We start from the raw sequence: 27,863 nt of genomic DNA, 5'->3' as shown, positions 1-27,863 counted from the left end.
GCCGAGTGCGGCCGGGAGGGCCCCGGGTGCGGCGCGGCGGCCGGCTAGCTGACCGTGGATCCCTCGGCCACCACCACCTCCTCCTGGTCAGAGGAGGACGTGTTGGGCATCGGTGACGCCTGCTGACGGCGCGTGTTCCGCTCGCGCCGCCACGACGAGCGGCGCCGCTTCTTCAGACGACCCCCGTACGTGCCGTCCTGGGGGAGGGGCCGGGTCACACGCGGTCAGCGAGGTCAGAGAGGTCGGGGGAGGGGCAGGGCTCTGTCTGAATGAGGACCACTTTTTTAGGTTACAGCACCTTTTTGTCAGATATGCAGCAGTGTGTTCTAACAGCACAGATATAGTTATTTTTATGTTTTTATTATATCTTATCTAGGCATCCGTTTTGCCATCTATCGTAGCCTCGCCCAGCCGTTTATAAACAAGGCTGTAAAGCACGGCGCTGGCTATAAAGCCGGGTCAGATAGGAAGCACGGCTTCCCCTCTGTGCCGTTATGGCATATCGGACCGAGTTTAGGCCCATTAGCGCTCACTGCTCCCGCGGGCATAATTAGAGAGCATTTGAACTGCTGTGTTGTGCCGCCACGACTGCGGCAGAGCTGCCCGGTCACCGAGTCAGGATGGCATTGCCGTTCTGAACTTCTGAGCGACTCTCTATTGACTCCAAACGAGAAATGAATACGACGTAGCAGAAACATATTTGTTGAAAATGCTTTTTATCAGTTTTTGAAAATGACTAGTCCGTGTAAAAAATCATTTTGATTAACGACATATTTGGGAATTTAAGTTTAGTCAATATTTATCCCAACAGAGCGTTCTCTAACGCATGTTTATAAACGCAGTGGTCCGTGCTTGGATGCTTCTTTTCGTTTCTTTTTCAATTTGTACTTGCACCACATTTTAAAAACGTCCTTTTCCTATTTTTATCGCGAAACAAAACAAAAACAGTTTGGTTACGCCAAGTTGTCAGAAATACCTATTTAGGCACAGTTGCTCAATGTCTGCTAATTTTTTCTTTTCATTTTGTACCTAGTATAACTATTCTATTTTATTAGTGCCTTTTTAGTCCGACCAACTGGCTAACTATTTCTTCAAGTTCAAGTTCGGTGTATTGAGGACATTTCCACATAGTGGCTTAATATTTAGTCCGAGTCAGAGTACATAGATAAAAACATGACACAGTCAATATCACAGTAAATCACAATCAAGAGATAGGTATATAAAAACACGGTCCAAAGTCGGACAAGCCAGACCCTCGACTAGTTCGACAGCCGGCGCAGAAACTCGGCGCGGGTTACAGAGCCGGTGACAGCCGGCGACAGGCGGTTCCACGCCGCGCTGCTGTATGCTGCGGATGCCGCCCGTTTCTCACCTTGTTTGGCGGGAACCTGCCGTAGACGAAGATGAGCGATATGAAGAGGATGAAGCCCAGGACGCAGGGGATGAACGTGGTGCAGCGCACGCCGGTAGAGTAGCCGATGTACTTCGAGTTCATCTTCATATCGACTGCAAACACGCAGTGGGTTCAGGTTCTGATGTTACCACGCGTCCAATGCGCCCTATATGTGCCGTCAGTGGACGGGACATTGTCATCGATTTAATCACGAGAAACGAGATTCTACAGCCAATGAGTGCTGACATCGTGCATTGGTTGGTAGTGACGCGACATCTTTGAATAGCTAAAAACAGAACTTTGCCATTTTGCTTTCACTGATCCGGTACGTCTGGTTGATACTTCTGGTCAGTACGTGGTAGGTACTTAGTACTGGCTAATGGGTACTGGGTAGTCAGTACTGGGTAGTGGGTACTCACCCAGCCGGTACACCTGATCGGTGCTATTGTCGGTAACGTTGCGAGCGTTGTAGGTCCACAGCGTCAGGTTTCCCGTCAGAAGGATAGATTGGTCCATCACCGTATGGATCTTGTGGTGCTGGTCTGTGGAAGGTGACAAACCTATCAGGTTTCCAATCTTGTGGTATTGCTCTGGGGACTGCTAGTGGCCAATGTGTGCTCAGAGATGTGAAATGAAGACAAAGTATAAATCCTGAAGATACTCCTCGCAAACGGAACGGTGAGCTAGTTATTATTGCTACATCTACATTTTCTTCTGAAGATCAACGAGCAAGCAACCGGGGCATACACATCGGAACCGGTGGACCAACTTATGACATCAAACCCCTGTATCTTGGGGCCCTCGTCCGGCTTAATGCGCCCATTCCCTCCATGTTCATTCTCCCTCCATGTTCGTTCTTCAACCTCTGGAGGGACGCCCGGTTCGACGGCAGGGATAAAGTAAAGGAGCCCCTATGATGCAAACTGGCCCCGGCACGACCGTTGGCACCCTCCTGACCACCGTGCTTTCGATTTTTCCGTTCAGTAACGGCTCACCAACTGGTGGCTATCTCAGCACAATGCCAACTCCTATCGTGTTATTCTAGTGTCATGAAAATTGAAGTGGTCTTATCAGGACGAAGGGGCTCAAACCAAAAGAGCAAAATAGCGTAGCATTTAAATTGTGCAAAGTGCAAGAGGTGACGAAAGGGTCTTGTGGTGGAGTGATAAGTTTTCATAAATCGTAAATCGTAAATCGTTTATTAGGGCTGATCCACAGGTGGCTATTACGGCCCAGTCAATACAAGCAATATGAGAGTACCTAAGTCATAAAAATCATCATAGTATAAAGACACACAAAATGTACAATAGTACTAAAAAAAAACACTCAGGTGGCGACATATCTCTATCGGAAGAACCGCATCAGCTGTGCCCTGGAGGCGGTCCCTGTCACCTCTCGCGGCAGCCCGTTCCAAGCCGCCGCGGCTCTGTACGGGGACTGCCGCCGAGCCACCGCCAGGCGGACTCGGGGCAAGTCGATCACCGCCGAGCCCGCAGCGGTGGCACGCGTGGCCCTCTCTGAGACGACGGCTCGTGGGCGAAACATTGCCCGTAGCGAGTCAGGGGCACCAGCGGCATACAGGGCGCGATGCACATTCACTGCGTCCCTGCGCGCGATCACTTCCCCAATGTTGGGCCAGCCGAGCGCGCCGAGAGCGGGGGTGATGCGGTCAAATTTACGGAGACCAGAGACCAGTCGTGCGGCAAAATGTATGACCTTCTGCAGTCGGTCCAGGCGGGATTTGGAGGCACCACCCCAGACTGACGAGCAGTACTGGAGGTGGGGGAAGACATGGGTTTGGACAAGGATTTTAAGGATGTCTGGGGATAGGTGATGACGAATTTTGAATAATGATATGAGGATTGCGTTGCACCGGCGGATGATGGAGGATATGTGTGGCTCCCAGCTCATGGTTTGGTCGAGGAGAACGCCGAGCACTTTGATATGTTTTGTTGGCCGTATAGTTACATCATTTACGTTAATGGCGAAGTCTTCAACTCTATCAACTGAATTTTGCGTGCCGAAAAGGGTGAAACAGGTCTTCTCTTCTCCCCATTCATTTTCAAACTATTCAAGCTGAACCAGTGCTGGAGGTGCTGGATGTTCTCCTCGGCCCGGGACTTCAGCACTTGGATGTCAGTGGGATTGGAGGGTGCTGAGTCCAGGATTTGGGTGTCGTCCGCGTAGGATATGAGGCGGCCATGGGGGAGGAAACAGGTTAGGTCGTTGACGAAGGTGAGGAAGAGGATGGGACCCACGATGAACCCCTGGGGGACGCCGTGGGAGAGTGGGAGTGCCGTCGAGGAGCGGACAAGTTGGAAACGGCCGGAGAGGTAGCTGCTGAACCAGTGGGATGAGATGCCATACCACTCGAGCTTGTTCAGAAGCACCGAGTGATCGACACTGTCGAACGCCTTGCTCAGGTCGATTGACGTTACCGCCGCGACGTCACCGTCATCGATCCTGCGAGCCGCCCATTCGACAATGTCGAGTATGGCATCTTCAGTGGAGTGGGATGGGCGATAGGCATATTGGGATGGGGAAAGGATGTGGATAGTGACGAGGTAGGAAGTGAGCTGGGAACACACAACCTTTTCAAGGATTTTGGAAAGCGCTGGGAGGATGGAAATAGGATGGTAGTTGCCTGGCTGGTTGGGGTCACCGGACTTAACCCGCGCGGGGCTGGGGTCTCCAGCCGAACGCGCGGGGCTGGGGGGGGGTAAATTTTACCCCCCCCCCCCTGTTATATCCCGAACTAATGGTCCGATTTGGAAAATTCAAACGCCAATCGAAAGATCTCATCACGAACAACTAAAAACATGTACTTAATTTTAAGTTTGAGGTCAAGGTCAAGGTCAGGTCAAGGGTACAAATTGCAAGTTTCTACAGTATCGGCCTTGCACCGTAGTTGCCGAAGAATGGAGTCATGGACTGAGACTGATCGCCCAAAACGTGTTCTTAGGCTACCAAGACGTGTTCTTAGGCTACCAAGACAATATTCGTTGCATACAATATCAGTCAGAGGTCAAGGTCAAGGTCAGGTCAGGTCAGGTCAGGTCAGGTCACCAAAAACAAAATATAGAAAAGGGCATGTGCAACACATGTTTTATGGGTCATTTTACTCATAGAATTCAATAGGCACACTCAATAAGTGATATGGACCACCTCTGGATGAATTTCAGGTCGAGGTCAGGTCAAGGTCAGGTGAAGTGAGGTCAAATTTTGAAGTTGGTTGTTAAGGCCTAAAAAGGTGTCTATCTGATGCAGGTTTTCACGGCGAATCGAATGGTGCTATTTTTGTTTCCGTACGAGGTCTAGAACTTCCAAAAAAGTCATTTTTCAAAATTTGTGTATGTCGTGACGTCATACAATTTTGAATAACTCCCACATTTTTGAACCGATTCTTCTAAAACTTGGTATGTAGGTGCACATAGACCACTTCTCTGACATATATTCCGGTTTTTTCGACACACTCAAAATTTTGGATTGTGTAGCTATTTTCCCAAAAAAGTCAGTTTTTTGAAAAAATTTGGGCCAAAATCCAAAATTTTCAAAAAACCGAGATAGCCATTTGATAGACAAAGTAGAATTACGTATGTCCTTTTTGTTACGTCTTGATTCCTTTAAAAATGAAGATGTTAGCGGCGTTTGAACTTTTACCGTTTTTGAGGCGAAAATGGCGAACATGACGTCACTAAAACGTCAATTTCTCAAAAAAATTTCCGATGGATTTCGCTTAAATTTTCAGGGAACGTGTCAAATTGATGTAAGAAAAGGTACTGAAAGTTTGGCGGCGCTGCGCGCCGCCGTTTTTGAGATATTGCAAGAATTCGCGAGGGGGGGGGGGGTAAAATTTACCCCCCCAGCCCCGCGCGGGTTAAGGATGGGGGTAACAATGGCAACTTTCCATGCGTCGGGGAAGGTGCTGGTGGATATGGAGGAATTGATGAGGTGAAGGATGAGCGGACCGACTGCAGGGAGACAGCTCCTGACAGCAGTGATAGGGATGCCGTCAACCCCAACAGCTCTCGACGAACTCAGCCGGCTCACGGTCAAGATCAGGTCAGGCAGAGTTTTCACCTTGTTTTAATCATCTGAAAGTAGTATTTCATCTGTGATGATATGCATTTTGTCGCACATACCTGTGTATTGGCCGTAATTCCTGGGTACGTAGAAGAACTGGTTCTTCCACATGTTGAGGTCAAGAATCATCACCATGAAGATAATGCCATAGTTGAACCATTTTCCTGAAAAGCATCCATATCAATAAAAAGCTTTATCAAAATGAGCCGTTAAGTTCTTTAGTTGTCATTCATTCTCAATTCTCATTAAAAGATTAGCATCAAACGATAAACGATTGCCTTTAAAATTCGACAATACTGACTTCATGATGACCTTTATTGTATTTATGGTTCAAGACATTTGGTTCATTGTTTATATAAAGACTGTCTGGTCTTCGGTAACCTAACAACTTCAAATAATTAATGTTTACAATAGAAACGTGATACCGACTCTTGCCTCATGTTCCTAATGTTCAGTAATGCATATCTCACTGTCCCTCCTACGCCGGGCGGAATTCCAGTCTGTCTCACACATTCCTCCATACGTTATTAATCGTCCCAGAGGTCTGACCTGTCGCCCCCCGCGGACGGCCGCACTTCGTGGCTCACCCGTGAAGGAGAGCTTGGCGTACTTCCACTGCAGCGTGCTGACCGAGAAACCCGGCAGGTTCACGTTCAGCGTGGTCGTGAAGTGCGGAAAGTCCCAGTCCTGCATCACGATGATCAGGTCGCTCACCAGGATGAATGACGCCAAGAAGCCGCGGGACAGCTCTGAAACAGGTCGAGGGTGTCTCGTGTCTGTAAAACAGCACTGCGTTCGACCACCGGCAACACTCAGACTTGATGCGAGCCGCTTACCAAACCAAAACCCATGCGACTCGGTGGGTTACATGACCTGGGAACGTATTCGTACTTTTGATTATTTATATCATTTGATTATTTGATTCTTAAAGTAGTTGGACCTGGGGCAGCTAGCCTAGCGTCGTGATATACGACGCCTAGGGGGTCGTTTGTTAACAATATGCATTACTATGAGCCCAACTGGATTTCACTCTGACGTTTCCTGACTTACAATTACCTACTACATAGTTACATTGCATTACGGTTTACCCAAGGACAGATGGAAGACATGATCATTTCTGCCCTGGTGAGTTTGTTCCAGTTGATGGTCCTATCCCACTGTCCCCTGTTGAGTTCGTCCCAGCTGATGGTACCGTCCCACTGTCCCCTGTTGAGTTTGTCCCAGCTGCTGTACCGCCCCACTGACCTGTGGTGGCCACGAAGCCCCGGTTGAGTTTGTCCCATGGCTGGCGCCGCCCCACTGACCTGTGGTGGCCACGAAGCCCCGGTTGAGTTTGTCCCGTGGCTGGCGCCGCCCCACTGACCTGTGGTGGCCACGAAGCCGCGGTTGAGTTTGTCCCAGCTGATGAGGTCGCTGACGATCAGCGTCACCACCAGCACCGTGGCCACGATGCTGCCCACCCAGAAGAGGAGGATGCGCGCCACCGTGTGCCGCCGCCAGAACACGCGCACCCGGTTGGCCCAGTGCGGGTACAGGTCGTCCTGGAGCATCATATCGGTGACCATGAGCGCGGTGATCAGGTCGCCCAGCCAGGTGCCGCATGCCGCCGCCTTCATCAGGCTGAGGGCGGAGAGGGAGGGGTACAGAGAGCTGTCAGAGGGGACTCTGCACTTCTCCAGCCTTCATCAAGCTGAGGGTGGAGAGGGAGGGGTGAAGAGTGCTGTCAGAGGGGACTCTGCACTTCTCCAGCCTTTATCAGGCTGGGGGCAGAGAGGAGGGCAGCAGAGAGATGCCAGAACGAGAAAAGAGTTCAGAGAGGCCACACACGTCCATTGCGGTAGTTAGAATGATAATCGCAGATAAACGGGAAATGGCTGGCGAGTGGCGACAATGGTAAGGACGGATCTTCGCGGAATCGATTTGATGGCTTTGATCGATTCTATGATTGATAAGCTCTAATGCTGCTTTGCTCTTTTATGTGCTTGAGTTTTGATGCCATGAGCGAGCTGCAGCATGAACAAAATAGACTATCGAAAGGGCAATAAACCAGGATAACAACCTGAACGCGGGTCAATTTCCTTCATGAAACCAGCGGCTCGGCTCGTTCGTAGCACTTTGAACAGCTATCAGCCGCGCTAATTCCGCGGCTCTGAGTCGGCTGTCGATTTGACGGTGGGGTCGTCGGCCGTCGGCAGTAAACTAGCAGCTCTGCCGCCAGCTTGGGTCAGGCTCCAGCCGCGCGTCACTGGCGGCCGCAGACACTGGCAGCTCTGCCGGCGGTTTGTCGCCAATGAGCTCGTGATCGGGACTCATCAGGGCGCGACTTGTCGGCCGCCTGATTAGCTGCTCGGGTCACGCAATCTGACGCGGCGCCGGCGACTCTGGCGCACCATGGTGTCGGCTTGTGGTGCCAATGGCTGGTGAACGGTGGACTGGGGCCAACTGTCGCAGGTCGCTGGCTGCGGCCGCTTAGCATACTAAATGAAATTCGTTCCGGACAGCTCCTTCCGATCTCGCAGTGCTCCATACTGCCCATCGTCCCTTGCCTGTCTCTCGAAGACTGCTGAGATTCCTGTGTAAATAGTAAGCGGCAGCGATAAATTCAACTGATGTGCTGGAAGACCTTCTCTGCTTTTCAGAATTATCGGAACCGACTGCCTCCTTTTGCATTGTAAACGATTGTTGCAAACACAGTTCCCTCTTCACCCGATCTCCAGTGCTCCAGTGAATGACTGGCCCATCCATCCCGTCTGAGGTGTGTCTCTCCACCAGACCCCAACCGTGTTCTGACCCGGGCCGATTGTCGTACGATAGCCGCCTCCCGTCAGCACGCATTGTCTGCGACATGTCGTATGGTGACGGAGCTGCTCGGCGGTTCCACCGACATTGGTCGCCCCTCTGGCTCGACTGTTTGTAATGGTGATGTAATGATGTCATCATGCCCGATTGGAGCGATGATTACATTCCTTCGTTACAATATAATGATGTGCCGGTCTGTAATTGGAGTTATTGAAGTAGCACCGTACATCCAAATATTTCTGGTTACGAGCGAGCGAGCGCAGCGAGCGAAGCGAAGTCTTTTCAATATAACGGAAAATCTCAGTATGAGCGGCCCGGCCCGGCCCGGCCCGGCCCGGCCTGTAACGCTTTTGAGAGGCTTATATCTCAGCAACCGCTAGACCGATTGGCCTGCGGTCTTTTTTGCTGGGTAGCCCCATCCCTTCTACCCCGTAATTGACTACTTTTGATACATCTCAGTGACCGCCGTGGCACGTGCCACGTGAAAAGTCAAGGGTGTTCAAGCAGTTTTGCAAAAGTAATGATTTTGAGAGGCCCATATCTCAGCAGCGGCTTGAGCGATCGTCTTGCGGTCATTTTTATAGGGTAGCTGCATCCCTTCTACCAAAGGTCGGATACTCTTCATCTATGTGAGTGACCCCCACTGCACGTGCAAAATACAACAATAAGAGGTGCCAAATTTGTTCCCATTTCAGTAACTCGGTAATTACTGGGGCGATTTCGCTGAAACTTGGCATACAGGTAGGCACCCACCAGGCAATGCATTCCCATGTGTTGCGGTTAGGGTGCTACTGCACGTGTGCACGTGCAGGGGGCGTTTCCAGATCTCGAGAACGGCTGGGCCGATTGCGCTCAAATTTGGTACACGGTTGGGGACCGGTTAGTAAGGTGCCGTGCAAAAGTCATTTTGGACCCCGTTTGCACGTGCGCACGTGCAGAATGCCGCTTCCAGATCTCAGGAACGGCTGGGCCAATTGCGTTCAAATTTGGTACACTGCTAGCGACCGGTTAGAAGGGTGCTTTGCACAAGCCCGTTGGAAGTACCCTCTCGCCCTTCTGCACGTGCAGGGCTCACTATCTCGCTCGCTCGTTCTTCGCCCAAAAGACGTTTTACTGGTTATATTACCCGCTGGATCTCGATATCATCCATAAGAATGCCACTGCCTGTCTGCGTTGTTACGTTAGCGGGTAGGCCGCAGACGGCTGCCGAGCTCGGCCGGCGGCAGGTCGTCTGCCCCCGGCGGCGGGTCGTCTGCCCCCGGCGGTGGTCCGTCCGCCCCCGGCGGCTCCGTCGGACGCCGTGTTTAGCCCCGTTCACCTGGCGCTCGGCGGGCGGCGGCGGCCACTCTGCAACCGCCGGCGGATGTCCAATGCCAGGGGCGGCAATCAATGACCCCGTTCTCTGACGGCGGGCCGGCGCCGGCGGCGGCGAGTGCTCTCCCCTCCCTCTGCCCGGCCCGCCCGCAGGCAGAGCGCAGGAGCAGAGCTGGATGTGTACTGAGTCCCCCGGGAGTTCGGCCGACACGGTCCGAAAGGTGAGGGCCATCCGCCGACCGCCGACTGCTGAAAGCACCCGCTGACCGCCGTCCACCGTCCACCGTCCATCGCCCACCGTCCGTCCACCGACCACCGCCCACCGACCGCCGTCCAACGTCCACCGTCCACCGTCCACCGCCCGAACTGTCCACCGTCCACCGTTCAACGTCTAATGTCCACCGCCCACCTTCCGCCGTCCGGTCGGCAGTGCGTGCTCCGTGTAGTGTTCGGTCTTCCCAGACAAACTGCTCCACGCAGTGCCGCTGAGCGATGTGATTATTTGCTCACCCGAGCGTGAAAGGTGAATGGCTGCCGAGATTCCCTCCCGCAATTCGTTTTGTTTTCGAGTGTTGGCGGTAACAAATGATGACGTTCAACATCAGCGGCAAATTCCAAACTCACGGGATATGTGTAATGGGCATTGTGTGCATTTGATTGCAGCGTAGAAAAGTTCGTTTCCGAGCCGCGATAGATGGACTGGAATGATGTCGATATGCTGATGTATGGATATCTGGCACGTGATCGGCCGAGCAAACCTAATATTGCTCCGCCCTCGCCATCGTTCACCTCAGAAAAGCCGGCCCGAATACCGCTCAAAACGCCCAGCGCACAGCTAGGATGGAGAAGAGTAGCTTTCCGCCGCGGATATTGAGATAAGACTCTTTTCCCCAGTATTGCCCAGTAGCCGGACAAGCGGCTAGTTCAGTAAGTCACGCACCGGACACACAAAGACAAAATATCATTGAATATCGTCCCCATTCCACTATAATAGGGTAATGGTCATTGTGACGTCATTTTTGCCGAATGCTGAATACAATGCTAAATGCAACGTATTTTCTTATAACCTGAGGCACGGTCTATATTGACGTGATCTAAAGCTAATTACGGTTATCTAAAGTTAATTACGGTTCTGTTTCCAGAAATGCATTGATTCTCATTAGATTCCCCCTCGGTTACCTGGCGTTTGTGATGTACATGCAGCTGTTGACATGGTAATCTTCATAGTTGACGTAGCCCAGCAGAAGAATGAAGTTGTAAACGTGTGAAAATATATACAGCGACACAATCACAGTCAGAAACATCACCATCCACGAGCCCTGCGAACACAAGAACAGCAGCCGTTAGGTTAGAACGAACACCCCAACGGGGAAAGGACAGAAAACGGGCATTGAAAACGGGCTCAAGTATGAATGCTTAGCACATACCTTAATTAGTTATGAAAAGGGAGTTATTGATTATCTTAATGAATGTAGCATGAAGCCCAGGCCCGACTTATGCGCTAAGCATGCAGTAATGTTCATGAATCAAAAGAATAAAGAATGAACAAGAAAGCTTGTGTATGTTTTCGTAGACTAAGCACGTTTGTGATTTTTTTCATGGACTTAGTTAGCTTTATGACATGATGAAACACTAAACAAGAAGTGGCCTGTCCAGCTGCACTTTTTTAGTCAGCCAAATGTCTCTTGCGCTGCTTTCCCCGTGCCTCAGTGTTCAGCGATCATGCGCGTTTGAGGCCGCCCGTGACTGGCTCGGTAGGCTGTGCCGCAGCACACGGAGCCATCCGGCACAGCCTACCCTCCAGCCCACAGAGCTCGTCTGCGGCGTGTCTGCCCGCTCGTCGTCAGGGAGCTGTGCCGTGGCTGATACTGGAGAAGGCTCAGCAACACGAATACGCTAAGCGTCTTTCCTTTCGTTCTACCTACAACCTTACCTCGTTACGTTATGTCAAATGTTACAAGTCATGGCGATATGCGTGTCTTAGAAGCATCGTTTCACTATATTAATTCCAATCAAAACATGATAGCTCAACAAGTTTTTTATTACACATTTACCAATCTTGAATGCAATTAATATATTGTACACCAGGATCGTCACGTTTTTTTCCGTAGCTGTTTTGGTGGGTCATGGTCATGGGCCCTTTCCTCTGAATTTCGCCGGCTTTTCCGCTCGTTCAGACAATGCCGTCTTTTTTGTGCCGGGATCCATTACAGATACACGGGCGCACCATTTGTGGTCGCGGCGCTCATACGGAAAGGAGGGGAAGGGGGCGGTACGGGGGAGTGGAACACCCGCCACCGTACAGACAGAATGCCTCACCAGGGTCGCGGGCAGGGGAGTTCCGCCGGCTCTGTGAAACTGCGCTGAATGTTTTGTGTTCAACGATCCGTTTCAACAAGCTCTCTGTTTTAGGCAGGGGCGTCGTTTTGTATAGGCCTGGTAGGGCCCGAGCACTACCAATGTTTATTTGGGCCCTACCAATGTTCGCTGAGCCCTACCAATATTTTGTCACTTATCAGTTGGTAAAAAATCAAAATAAACCGATAAGAAAATAAGCATATATGTACAGTGTAACAGTCGTCACAGATGTGTGTAGCCTGTGGGCCGCAGGAGCTGCTGACGCGAACCCTTCGCAAGCCGGCAGGGGGTTCTTAGGGAAAGGCAAGGGGTCCTCACTCCTCAGGCCGGCAAGGGGTCCTCAGAGGCCGGCAGCACCTTCAGAAGTTCAGTGGGGTCCTTAGAGAAAGGCACGGTACTCTCAGACTCCGGTGGGATCCTCAGAATTGCCGGTGTGGGCCACGCCAAAGTCACCGGTGGGTGTCCGTCAGATGCACATGCGTGCATGGGGCTTTCAGAGGCGCCGGAGTGGGACCTGCACAGGCGCCGTTTCGGGGCCCTCAGATACACTGGTTTATGGCCATCACAGATATGCGTGGGACCCTGAGAGCTGCTGAGCTGAGTGCTGGTGCGGGCCTAGGCCGACAAGGGGACCTCGAGAGGTCGGTGGTGCCTTCAGGAGCGCCGAGTGGTCCCTTTAGACCTGAATAGTATTCTCAAAAGCCATTGGGACCCTCCGAGTCACCAGTGTGGACTCAGTGGAGCCGTCAGAGTCGCTGGTGTAGAGCCTTAGTAGTTAGGAGCCTCTGATGAAGACCCTCAGAATTGGGGGAGAAGGGGCCTCAGAAACGCCGGCGTGGGCTATCAGAGGCGCCGGTGAGGGTCCTCACAGTTATTGTGGCCCTAAGAGAATTGGTGTTGGACCATCACAGGCGGGCATGCGGCTCGTAGAGCCGGCTCCTAATAGGCCAGTAAGGGCCCTCAGAGGCCACCGATGGGCCCTCAGAAGCCAGCAAGAGATTCTCAGAGATCGTGAAGGGCAGGCTGGTAAGGGCCCCTTGGCGGCCTCTTAAGGCCCTAACTGGTGACAAGGGCTCTAAGAAGCCGGCGTGGGGCACTTACGGAGATCTTAATACGCCACTTAGGGGCCCATGAGATGCTCTGACGAGCCGCTGTGGGGTCCCTTTGAGGCGAAATATGACTAGCGTGGACCCTCAGCGGCCGATTGGCGCCGCAGGGACCCGAAGGTCCCCCTTGACCCGATAGGAGGGGCACGTGCCCCCTGCCCCCCCCCCCTGGATACGCCACTGGAATCTATCATGTTATCTATGACTCAAGGAAATATGAAAAATGAGCACTTTTTGTTGAAAATGACAAATGCTCTTGTCTAGAAGCACGCAGTGTAGAAGCGGAGGTGTCTATCGGGTTCCTCAAAGAAATTCATCAGCGTCTTAGTATGTTTAAGATCTCTGAAAGATGTTTCCCCCGTTTGCTGACTCTGCAGAGAAAAGGCTAGCTCGAAAGGAGGCTTAGCGCGGAGTTTTAGCCCCTTTATCGAAGATCTAGAAGATGTCATTGAACAACTTGTTACCGTTAATGAATTGAGGGTGTCACACGTTGACACTAAGAGACACCGTGCCGAGTTGCGCAAGTGGAAGCACACCGAGTAACGGCCACCAAATGAGTTTACGAGTTGAAGTTAGTCGGCAAGGCGATAGTGGTTGCATTTTGGGATGCCTGCGGGGCTCTGCTTGTCAACTTTCTAAAACAGGGGCGCACATTCGCACAATTGATGATGTGCGTCCATTCGATATACATCGAGGAGAGGCTATAGGAAAGCTGACATAAAGTGTGCACCTGATCCACGATCACGCACCTGCGTCCTGCGTACATGCGCGGGGTGACGATCAGTGAAGCGATAAATGTGGCTTCGAGTTGTTGGCGCTTCTTCTTTATTCTCTGCACCCTGCACTCTCTGGTTGACACCTCTTCCCCAACATAAGGAAATTAGCAGTGGCAACTTCGCTGACTGCAGGGAGACGAAAGCAGCCGTCTTGGACGTGAGATGGGTCCAAAACCCATTTGATTATGGAGACCTTGAGGGCTCTCCCGAAGCGCTGCGCGAAATGTGTTTGTCTTAGCGGTGGTTATTTGAATAAATGAGCTTTTTGTTCTAATAATCGATGCTGTATCTCTGCTTCTTCATGGTCGGGCATGTAACTTGCTGAACGCCGGCTCGTACTGTCATCCTTTTAATTTGGCAAGCAGGTCTTTCCAACTATCGTGGTGTCTCGAGAGTCTCGAGACCTCGTTAGTTGTCGAATCCTGCAATTTGCGTGGGTCTTCAAAGCCCCGCAGCCGTCTTTTTCATTCGGCTTGGGGCGGGTCATCAAAGCCGTTCCTGGCCCCTTTCAGCACAGCCGTCGGCGTGGGCCTCTTTCAGTATGACGTATATCCCTCCGACACTATTGCCTGTATAACTGCACAGTGCACGTTTTGTGCATGGGGCTCGGTAAGGACTCAGACTTCGCATTTTTTTTATATTTTGGTTTGTCGTGTCAATGACCAAGGCGAAAAAAATAAGTGTCCGAAATCCGATGAAAAAGACAGATTTGGGGGTACCCTACCTTGTAATCCCCGTCACATATGTCCGGCCGCCGCCTTTGGGCCCTACCAATCATTTTCGGAAAACGACACCCCTGGTTTTAGGTGGTAATCTTAGATATAATACGTTCCGTAGATACAACAGTAACAATACTTTTCACACAAATAAACCAAACGCAATACAACATACTGCCTCGCTTCAATTGATGTTATCTCTCCATATTTTTTTTACGCTTCCTCACCTGCTCGTCTCGGAACATTTTTAGCCGGGTCCATTGTCGAAGCACGATGTGGTGAATGAAGTTTTTCCCGATCAGCATGCCACATAAAATGGCCAATACCCATATCAACACCTGCAAAAGCAAGTCGGAAATATGCATTATCAAACCATAGATACATTAAGTAACATGTAATTCAGATTTATTTGCTTAAGCCCTTCCTTATTCATGAAATCTCATAACTAGTTAAAATGCAATGCAGTTTTCTACGATAAGCACTATTTATAAAATGACACATTTATCCAGCCCGAGAGTGTTTGCATCGGTTAATGGCAAAATCTATTGGTTACTCACATTTAAAAAATGTTTGTGAGTACAACAACAGTGCCATCATTGCATACGGTGATTACCTTTCCAAGTTTCCAGTTCCACTCTGGCGGGTACTTGGTCACCACAAAGCTGAACACATTCCCTACCACAGGAATCTCCGATTCTGAAACAACAAAGACGTCAGGGATCAGCGTTGTCTTACAATCAGTTCCATGTCTGGTTACCTTTGTTTCATTCGGATCAATTCAATAAGTTCAATTGCTATTTCTAGCTATCATGTCACTTGAACCACGCAGTATGGTAGAGATAGTAGAGAATAAATTTGAAAATCGATGACAAAGACGTGTCCTGAAACAGATGCAGATTTACGCATGATGTAATGTAACAATATTCACGACATGCTAGTCGTCATCTGCTTCCGATATGCTATTTCTATATTTTTTCATAATCACTGTCATCATCTTTATGGTCTCGTAATTTAATTGGCTAATGTTTTGTGATAATGTCAACGGTCCAAATGCAAGACAGAAATCGAACATTTTGCTTTTGGCCTGAAGTGACATGCCTCATAAAGTTATGGTGTTGTGTTGGAAAAAAACGATTAAATGAACAAGCAATATGGGTCTTGTTTTCTCAGTTTATAGACATAGGGGACCTGCAATTAGAGGTAGTGTCAGTGGACACTGGACAACAAACTACTGTTATCTATCACAAACTGCCAATTTGTCACCTAGCTGCCAAACCCTCGGACAGCACAAAACTTTCAATGTGGCACCGAACTGTCAATGGACAACACACAACTCTCACATGCAGCCTGTCAGTGGTCACTGCTCCCCCCCCCCGCATATACCCACTTTCTAGACATTTACCAGCTCTGCAGCGTTCTGAAAGCTGACATCGTCCACTGACAGTGACTGACCAGCTCTGCAAAACTCTGACAGCCGACACAGCCCCAGTTTCCGTCGGTGCTCGAAATAGCCGACAGCGCCCGACCCGGCCCAGTTTTGACAGCTCACAAAAATAGTCACCGTCGACGGCGTGCCTGCATCAGCCGCGCGCTGCACGCACACAAACACCCTGCCCAGTGTCGGGACGGCGGCGGCGGCGACGGGTCAGGTTAGACGATCGGAGATCTATTGAACCCGCCCGCGCGCTTCGACCGGTCTGGCACGCCGAGGCGCCGGCGGGCGCGCGCTTCGACCGGCATCGTTAGCGGCGCTGACCGCGCGAAAAATTGGCGCCAACGCTGGTGGGTCAGCCGCAGCGCCGCTGAATGTTTCAGCCGGAACCGTCAACTGATTGGGATAGATGCTCCCGTCTGACCCGCGGCGAGTGCCATCGACCTGACGACCGTGGGTCAGTTACGACTGCTGCCGACCTAACCAGCGCCAGCCAGTAACATTCCACCGATAATGAAGACTCGCTCGATCCGAGGTCTCTATTGGTCTGGTCTTAGTTCCAATCGGGTGCGTATTATTTAGGCCAGGGTTCATAATGTCCAGGGTACGATGTGTCCAGTGCTCGAAATGGCCAGTGCCTTGAATTGGCCAGTGTTCATATTGTCCAGGGTTTGCATGGTCCAAATGTGGCCAACTGGCTGCAGATAGGGTAAATTCAAAGAGGCCAGGGTTCATAATGTCCAGGGCACGATGTGTCCAGTGCTCGAAATGGCCAGGGTTCATAATGTCCAGGGCACGATGTGTCCAGTGTTCGAAATGGCCAGGGTTCATAATGTCCAGGGCACGATGTGTCCAGTGTTCAAAATGGCCAGTGCCTTGAATTGGCCAGAGTTCATAGTGTCCAGGGATTACACAGTCAACCAAACCAAACCTAACCTAACCTAACCTAACCTAACCTAACCTAACCTAACCTAACCTAACCTAACCTAACCTAAGGTAATGATGTTTGCCTACCGGGGATAAGGAAATAGTTTCTCGCATGAATAGATTGCAAGCAATAGTAAATCAAATATTTTTAGGTTAAGTGGTTATGCATCAGGCTTCAGGCCTTCGGCCTGAAGCCAGATACATAACCACTTAACCTAAAAATATTTGATTTACTATTGCCTGTAATCTCTCCTAAGGCATTGCCTTCGGCACTGCACTGCTTTGCATTGAGCTGGTTCCGTGTTTTTACATAATGACGTCACTTTCAATGACTATGTAATCCCTGGACATTATGAACTCTGGCCCATGTCGGCGCACCGCGGCGGAGGGGCCCTCCGCCGCGGACAGTCAGCTCAGACGGCGGCGGGCTGACGCGGCGCAACAGTGTGCCGCGGCGGTCACATGGACCGAGGATGGTCAGACCGCCGAGCCGCCGTCGTCTGATAGAGACACCCGTACTGGCAGCGGTTCCGTCGGTCGGAACCGGACGCACTCTTATGCAGTGAGACAAACAAATGACAGATGGACGGCCACTAGACGAGGAAACGGCAGACGTATTATCCCGCGCGGGGCTGGGGGGGGGGTAAATTTTACCTCCCCTCGCGAATTTTTGCGATATCTCAAAAACGGCGGCGCGCAGCGCCGCCAAACTTTTAGTACCTTTTCTTACATCAATTTGACACGTTCCCTGAAAATTTGAGCGAAATCCGTCGGAAAATTTTTGAGAAATTGACCTTTTAGTGACGTCATGTTCGCCATTTTCGCCTCAAAAACGGCAAAAGTTCAAACGCCGCTAACATCTTCATTTTTAAAGGAATCAAGACGTAACAAAAAAAGGTTATACGTGATTCTACTTTGTCTATCAAAGGGCTATCTCGGTTTTTTGAAAATTTTGGATTTTGGCCTAATTTTTTTCTCAAAAAAACTGACTTTTTTGGGAAAATCATTATAAAATCCAAAATTTTGAGTCTATCGAAAAAACCGGAATATATGTCAGAGAAGTGGTCTATGTGCACCTACATACCAAATTTTAGAAGAATCGGTTCAAAAATGTGGGAGTTATTCAAAATTTTATGACGTCACGACACACAAATTTTTTGAAAAATGACTTTTTTGGAAGTTTTAGACCTCGTACGGAAACAAAATTAGCATCATTCGATTCGCCGTGAAAAACTGCATCAGATAGACACCTTTTTAGGCCTTAACGACCAACTTCAAAATTTGACCTCACTTGACCTGACCTTGACCTGACCTCGACCTGAAATTCATCCAGAGGTGGTCCATATCACTTATTGAGTGTGCCTATTGAATTCTATAAGTAAAATGACCCATAAAACATGTGTCGCACATGCCCTTTTCTATATTTTGTTTTTTGGTGACCTGACCTGACCTGACCTGACCTTGACCTTGACCTCTGAATGATATTGTATGCAACGAATATTGTCTTGGTAGCCTAAGAACACGTTTTGGGCGATCAGTCTCAGTCCATGACTCCATTCTTCGGCAACTACGGTGCAAGGCCGATACTGTAGAAACTTGCAATTTGTACCCTTGACCTGACCTTGACCTTGACCTCAAACTTTAAATTAAGTACATGTTTTTAGTAGTTCGTGATGAGAGCTTTCGATTGGCGTTTGAATTTTCCAAATCGGACCATTAGTTCGGGAGATAACAGGGGGGTAAAATTTACCCCCCCCCCCCAGCCCCGCGCGTTCGGCTGGAGACCCCAGCCCCGCGCGGGTTATGAACTGACATACAGATAAGAGACGATCAAATGGACGAGAAACAGACGGAGAAAAATAAAACAACTAACGACCAACCGACTCAAACAGACGATCAGACGGATTGAGAACAGGAGAACAGAAGGGTGGAGAATAAACTATTGAACGAGCCGATAGCAGATGAGTAGACGAACAAACAGTAGGTTACCTTCAAGTTTCGGTAAGGGTAAATAGATAACCAATGGCGTCTTTTTCTTCTGTAGTTAGACTCGAACTCTAACTGAAGGGTAGGTGCTTTCTACGACGGCCACAGGGGCTGTTTCGCCTGACCTCAGTCAGTTATTCATCAATAAATCGTGCAAATGTTGAACGTTCATTGTGACATGTATGACTAGATAAGTGAAACTTTTTTAAATATAAAGGTACTGTATTATAGAAAGCCTTCGCAAACGCGTTTCGAATATATCATCTTCAGTGCTAGCTTCCCATAATACAAAAAGAAAATGGTACACAAGTTCACAACACATCGCAAATACACACACTCTGCAATTTTTCTCACATTATCACGGGTAGAATGTTTTTATATACTTCTGGAATGCAAGACCGCAAATCGCCCCTCCTAAGGTGTAAAAGCCCCCCTTATGGTTCGTACATGACACACTTTGAATTAATGCCGACTCAAGAATTTTTCTGTGCGATCTCTTCAGACCTGATTTCACCGCACTGGCCTTATCCCACTTAGGTAGGTGACCCTCTGTTTCGGCATGTAACGTAATTGAGTTAGACAAATTATGATTTATCAAATCACGCTTGTGTTCAGTTACTCTGGTTTTAATGCCTGAAACAGACTCTTTCCGCAGTCAGGAAATCGCATGCGAGAGCCTATTCAAATACATGGAAGCACGCTCGCATCAATCGCACGCACCTCCCGCAAGCGATTGATGCGAGAAGAATTATAATGTATTTGAATAGGCTCTCGCATGCGATTTCCTGAACGCGGAGAGTCTGTTTCAGCCTTAAGCCCTCTGTAAGTTTCACCGATATATACTTTTGGGCAGCCCCCACAAGGAATTTGGTAGACTATGCTGTTCGCCCTTCGCTGTCCTTCAGTTCCTCCCTTAATCATGTCACCTATTTTTGTTATTTTTGATGATATATTCGAAATTTTTATTTTTGTTTTCATGATATATTCGAAACGCGTTTACGAAGGCTTTCTATAATACAGTACCTTTATATTTAAAAAAATTTCACTTATCTAGTCAAAATCGTGCAAATTAGTACAGTTGGTTTCTTCTGTAGCTTTATCTGTTTCCACGAAAGCCCTTTCTCTGCAGTTTGAGCCAAGCAGGAAGAGGAAGATTATTCCATGAATCCTCTCCTCTGGCGTCAAATATGAAATGAATGTCAGTTCGGACGATGCCCAGGCTATATCCAGCGCCATTTCTTGCTCACTCCGCCGCCAGATATTTTGCGATAATCATCCACCCGTGCATTCAGCTATGGTGACGGGCGCTGAAAGCGGCTCCCTCCCTCTTCCTCTGGGCTCACTCTCCCTTTCAGTGTGCGGCCGTCACTCGTCGCTGACTGAGTTCGGTTTCATCTTCTGAGAACCCGGCCGGCCGCCGACAACTGCGACCGCCCGCCTGCGAGGCGCGTTCTGCTGACCGGAAATGACAGCGGCCACTGTCGGCGAAACAGCCGCCGCCGTCGGTCCTTTGAGCCGGCGGATCGGCAGTGTTGCGGGCCGGATTCCGCTCGATTAGGGCGGCGGCGGCTCGGTCGGCCGCCAGCGACACTGCCGCCGGCGGAGACGGCGCCGGAGCCGACCGGGCTCGGTGGGCGGGGCCAGACGAATGGTTACAGCCGCCGACCCCACACAATAAGGCCGCCCTTCCCTGAGGCGAAGTTATGAAAATTTCCGGATGAATGTGATGGATGAAATCATAGTCCTATGAATGAATGGCCAAAGTTGCAGCAGTCTGGTGCTCAAAGGCCAGCCGGAGCCATTTCTGTGATATATAGTTGCGATGGCGTTGAAAGAAGCCTTGCCCATGCAATTACTTATCGCAATTCGATTCTCTCATTTCTCTTTTTTGGATTAGGGGAAGTTGGGGCAATGCCGGAGTTGGGGCAAAGCCGAAATTCGAGATATTTCGAAAACCGTAAGACATGGATGCCACCTGTCAGTGATGCTCTGAAGCTTAAGTGACTACAATTATCGCATGTTTGTTACGAGTCGTCATTCGGAATACTTTGGCTGTGAGGGCGCCAAGAGCGTTTTCAAGGTACGCGTTCCTTGTACTACATGCGCCTTTGAAGCTGCATTTCTTACTCATTATGCTACCGTTTGTCTGGCCAATTCGGTCAAGTAATCTTCAGCATGTCTTTGCATAAGTGTGCTGCCTATTTGAAATTTATACGGCACGTTGAAAAGTTATGGGCCTGCAAATGAAAGTATGGCTGGCTGGGGTAATGCCGAAAACGTGCAATTACGCAAGTTAAAGCACGCTACGTGGACTTTACTGTTGTAGAATAGCAACGCGAATTTTTAGTCACACAAATTACACTTTCAACCGACACAACGGCCTGTTACCTATAAGGAATTATTTACCTGGCATTTTCTTATTATATCACACAATTATAACTTCCAGTGTGCACCAAGCGTCCTCAAGCTCTTAAAACGCGTGTCAGCTTTGATAAATTCTGGATAAAGTTTGAGATAAAGTGGCAAAACATCAATGTCGGCATTCCCCGTAGATCATTTCTCCCATTTTCGGCTTTCCCCGCAGTCCGGGGCAACGCCGAAAAAGTCACTTCTTTGATATTTTTAGTTTGTGCGCTTAACGGTATGCGAATTCATCAAATGCGCCTGGTATGTTTGAAAGGCAAAAGACTGGCCTCTCGAATGACGCCAACAAGAATAGCTTATGTTGTCTACCTTGCGTGCTACGGGCGTCAGAAAAAAAGTATTCGGCGTTCCCCCAACTTCCCCTACTTATTTCAGAAATTCATAATGCAGTGATTGGTTCTTGATATTAATACGAAATGGTGCGCTCTTTTACGTGCTTATGATTATTAATTATTGGCATACAGTGATTAGCCATACTAACATTAGTTGATGGACATCCATAAAGCCTCATTAGCTTTTATTCTTATAGCTTAATATGTCCTAATCCATAAAAATGTGCAGTGCGAATGACCTATCATGATATTTTTTTCTTATTAAACCATATTTTGATCGCTTAAAATGCAGCTCCCGTTTCCTTATTCCATATGTTGATGTTGATTGTAAAGTGTGTAACAAATAACATATTATAGGATTGGGCTTTTTCCAGATGCGCAAAGCATCCACCCTATCACTATGAAAGTCCAGAGCAAGGTAAGTGTCGCCTGGAGATCGAGCACATCGTCTCCACTCGCCACTCCGCTCGCTCACGGGGTGACCACCTATCGGCATTTCCTGACCAGCACCTCGGACGCACTTCCTCCGGCCTCCGGGCCCCGTCACTCGGCGCTGAGCGATGTGATGTGCCGTTCGCTCAGAGGCGGGGTGCAGGGGTCAGGTGGCCGCCGGGTGGTCAGGGTCCTCAGGCACCCCTCAGGGACCGCTCCGTGGGCGCGTGGTCAGATTTAGGGCGGTCTCCACGTGATGGGCGACTGACCAGTGTGATAGGCTAGGCGGCCTGGTTAGGAGAGCGAGAGTGGGAGAGAAGACGCATCGGCACGACAACTTTGAAAATTGTCGCCGTGTTTGTCAGTGTTCCTCATTGAACAGGGTTAAGTTGCTTGTCCTCGATTTATGAAGGGGTAAGGTGCTGTTGATACGCTTATCTTGCCAGTCAATGCGAGATACTTTTTCAGTTTGCTCGGAAGTAGCATTTATCCCGATCCTGTTCGAAGGGTGGAGCATATCACTCTTCCTCAGCCTCGCTATCTTCTATGTTGTTAGCTAAGGAAAGAAAGTCTGCCAGAATACCGGCCCCTATATTTAGAGCGAATGAGCGCCGCAATGACCAAAAGGATCCCATAAGGCATCTTAGCTCAGCACATAAGAGCGCTACATAGAAAGGGTGACTTGAAAAGGCTTCTATTCCAATTTGTCCATTAAAATGTGATGGATATTTCATAGAGCGTTTTCCGGCGATCGTTAGCCATTTTGATAGTAACAATGCCAATTAATGTCGCTATAGTACATACCGTACTTCTCTGCCGTAAGTGTAAGTGCAAAAGAATAACACGCGACACACATTTTACCATTATCAGCGATACAATGCGGCATTCCCTTATGTATGCATTTTACCGCAAGCAGTGTTGAGAGCCGTGTTATTACAGTCCAACATTCGAGCCACATATTTTGTAGGCGGCAACTATGTAATGTCATCCCAGATCGTTCACTTTGATAGTCATACGATACACATGCGCCCACGCTGCACATTATACAATAAATACACAGTAGCCGTTTTCACGACGGGCTATCGGGCGAATGAACCTAATTTGGCCAAATCTGCACCTAATCTCTTTTACAGCAAACACCTTCATTTTATGAATTTATTTCAGTGTTTTAATCGATGATACTCTCTGATTATATGACAAAGCAGGCATATAAGCAATTAGCGCAACCCTAGCTGATAGCTACTAAGAGATACACTGAACCTAATTTGACCAAATCTGCACCTAATCTGCACCAAATTTGCACCAAATGTGTACCAGATGGCCGTCGTGAGAACGGCTAGTGACGATTTAAGTGGTTTTATGGGTGTTCGAATGAGTTTTAGTATGAGCGCGTAAATAGTAACAATAGTCTCGGTAGTAAATAGTAAATCACGATTGAGTAACGCATAAGTTAATATGCTTCAACAAAACAAATGTTTTTGCAGCAACAGATGTGGAAAAAGAAAGGAGAAAATGTAGCATGAAAGTGAAATCGCGACAGTAAACAACGAACATGGAACTTTTATCTACATAAATGCCAGAAAGGACAATTAGTTGCTATGAGATCATTAAGTACGTTTTTATAAAATGTAAGTATTACTAGCACATACATGTATTATAAACATAATTCGTGAAACATGTTCAAAGATCTTCATATCCTTTTCTTTGCCCTTTTAGCTCATTTAAACACATCGATGTCAGAATGGCAATGTTTTATGAATGAAATTGGTATGCAGTTTACACGTAAGCCAAGTTCGATGTTGGCTTCGTTACGGAGCGAGCGAAGCGAGCGTAGTCTTTCCTTAGATTAACGGAAATTTCTGAGTATGAGCGGCCGGCCGGCCGGCCGGCCGTGGTCACGATTCTGCGACGCTTATATCTCAGCAACCACTTGACCGATTTACACGCGGTAATTTTTGTAGGGTAGCTTCATTCCTTCTACCAAGTATTGGACTATTCCCGAGGCATGTGCCCGAGGGTGCCGTATTCCCGAGGGTGCCGTGCAAAAGTCAGTTGGGACCCATTTTGCACGTGCGCACGTGCAGGGTGCCGCTTCCAGATCTCGAGAACGGCTGGGCCGATTGTGCTCAAATTTGGCACATCGCTAGAGACCGGTTAGTAGGGTGCCGTGCACAAGTCAGCTGGAGGTACCCCGTCGAAATTTCGCACGTGCAAGGCTCACTCTCTCGCTCGCTCCGTTAGTCGCCCCAAAAGGCGTTATACTGGTTTTATTTTTCGTCTGTATTGAGAGTTAATACTGAATTAAGGGAAAATCCTGACGCTCGTGGGGACGCTCTTCAAAAGCTAATATCTTAGGAACAGGACATCCGATTGACAAGCGGCCTTCTTTACTGAATGTCACTTGGACGTAAAAGTTCTGTGGTGTGATGGCCACCATGCATTCTTGCCAACCACCGCACGTGGCGCGTGGTAAAGTTGAACATTTTTTAAGAACCCCCAAAATTGCAACCTCAATAACGGCACAACGGTTGGGCCGATTGAATTGAAACTCGGTACACAGGTCTCCATCAGATAATTCATCTGCATGTGTTAAGGTTGGGGTGCTCACACCTATCCGTGCTTCTATCCTCAGGATACTGAAATCCTTCTCCTCCAAGCCGCAACCCCTCTCCGGGCTGGACAGGCAACTTTATCTCATGCGGGCTGCTCCCTTGGAGCGGCACCGCTGCTCCTGAGGGAGCGCACCCCGTAGCCGGGTGCAGTGAGTGCCTTGGGGCTGGGTGGCCTGTCCTCTGGACGGGCTCAGCCCCGGCGACTCACTAGGGTGCCTGCCCAGACCAATGTCTCCCCCTAATTCCTATCATCCTTCCGGCTCTGCAATGGTCTTGTCGACCGAAAGGGCCTAACCCAACAAAACAAACAAATTGGGGTGCTACTGCACGGGCGCACGTGCAGGGGGCGCTCCCAGATCTCGAGAACGGCTGGGCCGATTACGCTCAAATTTGGTACACGGTTGGGGACCAGTTAGTATAGGGTGCCGTCCAAAAGTCACTTTGGACCCCGCTTGCACGTGCGCACGTGCAGAATGCCGCTTCCAGATTTCAGGAACGGCTGGGCCAATTGCGTTCAAATTTGGCACACCGCTAGCGACCGGTTAGAAGGGTGCTTTGCACAAGCCCGTTGGAAGTACCCTCTCGCCCTTGCGCACGTGCTGGGCTCACTATCTCGCTTGCTCGTTCTTCGCCCAAAAGGCGTTTTACTGGTACATATCGACTGAATTTCGTCGATTTTATTCTCTCAATAAGGAAACGGCAGCTAGGCAGCAAAATCAAAAGCTCTGCGAGATGACATGGCAGCTGCTGCAGAGCAATGAGATTGCTTAACTTTGCATTTGTTCGGGGCACTTATTAATGTTTTTGAAGCCACAGCTGCGAAGCACTTCTATTCCGTTTCCTTGCATTATTCCAAACACTATGTCTTACGTTCTTTACACACAAAAAAGCTATGAAATACCAGTAAAAAGCATTCCGTCTCCCGGCCTGAGTTATGGATTCGCCCTCCCCAGCCGATAATCCCTTAAAGGGACCCTCCCACCTTCAAAAAAGTTAATGAATTGGCATGAAAGTGATGTCGCTCGGTTCAGAAAGAGCAAAAACGAATATCTACCAAATTTCATCGAAAAATATTCACCGGTTTTCAAGATATTAGACTTTTAGTTTTGTTTACTTTTTGGGATCTCCGCTGTTCCTAGCGACTTTATTTGAAAGTGCGGCATTTGTTGCGCGCAAAGCAGCATATACCACCGCGTACTACAAAACGTTTTAGTCAAACATTTAACGGACGTTCGAAAGCCTGATGACGTCATCAGATTCCCGTAATGGTTAAGAGATAGGGACCACGCTGGTCCCACCCTGCAAGTAAAGGGAAGAAATTTCTTGAACACCATAAAGCTGCGGGGGTTGCGACCAGGATAAATGGTGGTTTCTGAGCCTGGCCGCAAACTTGGCTATCTCAACTCAAAACTAATGTTAAGGTGGGAGGGTCCCTTTAATACCTGGCACCGCGCCACAACTCTCACAGCACGGCCGGCAACAGGTGCATCGCACGTGCGGCAGGGAGGTCCTCTGGCCCCGAAAAAGGGCGCTACCAGTCCCCCTCACACACAAACACACACAGCACCTCTCTACCGCACCAGCAACCACTCACCTGCATGGCTGTGGGACACGGGGTCCTCGGCGAACAGTAGAAAATTACAGAAGATCACAAAGTAAGCCACAATGAGTCGGATGTACGGGTGCTGGAAATAGTAGCGCAGATCTTTGTCCATATACAGCGAGTACGATGAGAGAGCGTCCAGCGAGCCGCGCTCCTCGCGAGACCGGAAGCCGCCCGTTTCCGTCTCCACCTCGGGCGTGTAAAAGTTGCGCGACTCCTCGGTCACGTCGCCGAAGCTGAGTCGTTTCACTCGGGTCCTGACCACGGTGGTGTCGGCGCCCGGACTGCGGCGCGCCACCGACACGGTCGTCTCGGCCAGCTGCAGGCTGCCCGTGCTGTCCGCGTTCAGACGGCGCGCGCTGCCCGCCCGGCTCTCCTGCTCCTGGTTCAGCGACGAGCGCGTGCTGGCGTCGATGTAGGACATTTGCGGCGTGACGGCGCGCCAGAAGTCGTCGCCGGCGCCGGCGGCCGAGCTGGAGGCGGTGACGGACGTGGTGCCGGTGGTGCCGGTGGTGCCGGTGGTGCCGCCCGAGCTGGTGACGGTGGTGCCGGCCGTGCCGTTGCTGGTGGAGCTGTCGCCGGCCGGCCGGGCCGCGTCGCTGGCGGCCAGGAGGCCGTCTATGACGCCCTGGAGCCGCTGCAGGGACACGGACGGCCCCGTCTCTGCCTCCATGGCGCCGGCCGACTGCCCGCGCGCGCGCCGCCGCCGCCGCCGCCGCCGCCGCCGACGGTGACGTCACGGCCGACATCGACCGCCGGTCGATCGACGCGCGGCTCTGTTGATTCTGCGCCGCTCTCTCTCCGTCGGCGTCTCTCCGCTCTCACTCCTTCTCTCTCCTCTCTCTCTCTCTCTAGGCGCCGCTGTAGTCACCAGCGTCGGAGAACGTCGGGGGAGGGCGGGGCGGAACGACAGGGGAGGGAGGGGAGGGGAGGGGGCGGGCCGAGTGAGGACAAACATGTGGCTGATGAGGAGAGATCGCGCCGGTTGCATAACACTGGTAGCACGCAAAACCGGCGGCCGATGCCGGTCAGCATTAACGTCAAAGCGCATGTCACCGAGGCATCATAAGCGCGGTCATGAGGAATTATTAGAAAAATACGATAGCATAACAGAGCATACTACCTATAGGAAGGTTAAATGCGCACTAACAGCGAGTTATCAGAGCTTAATGTCATACGTTTTATTACAATGCTATTTATCTCGAGATATTGTATTAATAAGCCAACTGTTCAGTCAAAACTATCATAAGCTATTTAGGATAAAGACAGCTTAGGATGATCGTTTGAGTAAGAGTCGAGACTTCTGATGGTTCAAAGAAATGCAAATTCAAAGCCTCATTCGCACCAGTAATAGTTCGCAGTGTAACAGACCTTACATGAAGGTCTCAAATTAATCCGCTGCACAGTGGGCCAGGCGCTTCAAAAAAGCGGAATTAAATCATTGAGCACAGCTGCGGTGCCAAAAACGATTCGTTACAGGGTAAAATATCATGCTAAAGCCGAATCCGATATCCATTTTCAAATTTGATTGGTTAAGCTAGGTCACTGACCTATGACGTCATTATTTAAT

The 27,863-nt window shown here is 49.8% G+C and overlaps 1 protein-coding gene across 1 annotated transcript; it reads right to left on the bottom strand.

The window, feature by feature from the left end:
• LOC122382318 (transmembrane protein 117-like) lies at nt 1-26,960 on the bottom strand. The gene is made up of 10 exons (XM_043367494.1): nt 26,285-26,960; nt 15,159-15,241; nt 14,773-14,883; nt 10,769-10,908; nt 6,840-7,096; nt 6,064-6,225; nt 5,536-5,640; nt 1,813-1,935; nt 1,373-1,506; nt 1-197 (listed from the first exon to the last, which is right to left on the bottom strand). The coding sequence occupies exons 1-10, from the start codon at nt 26,715-26,717 to the stop codon at nt 45-47; spliced, it is 1,701 nt and encodes a 566-aa protein (XP_043223429.1). The 5' UTR covers nt 26,718-26,960; the 3' UTR covers nt 1-44.
• Nucleotides 26,961-27,863: the final 903 nt, after the last annotated feature.

This window comes from Amphibalanus amphitrite, unplaced genomic scaffold (assembly GCF_019059575.1).
Source record: "Amphibalanus amphitrite isolate SeventyFive unplaced genomic scaffold, NRLGWU_Aamphi_draft 000137F_arrow, whole genome shotgun sequence".
NCBI lineage: Eukaryota > Metazoa > Arthropoda > Thecostraca > Balanomorpha > Balanidae > Amphibalanus > Amphibalanus amphitrite.
Note: the sequence above shows the minus strand (reverse complement) of the source record. Positions and strands in the feature narration are given on the sequence as shown.

What these genes read in the sequence shown, in the direction of transcription:
- LOC122382318 (XM_043367494.1), bottom strand. Translation starts at nt 26,717, where the DNA reads ATGTCCTACATCGACGCCAGCACGCGCTCGTCGCTGAACCAGGAGCAG. An exon ending in CGCCAAGCTCTCCTTCACGG is followed by an intron (nt 5,641 to 6,063) that starts GTGAGCCACGAA and finishes GATGCTTTTCAG; the next exon opens with GAAAATGGTTCAACTATGGC. An exon ending in GAATTACGGCCAATACACAG is followed by an intron (nt 1,936 to 5,535) that starts GTATGTGCGACA and finishes CACCTTCCACAG; the next exon opens with ACCAGCACCACAAGATCCAT.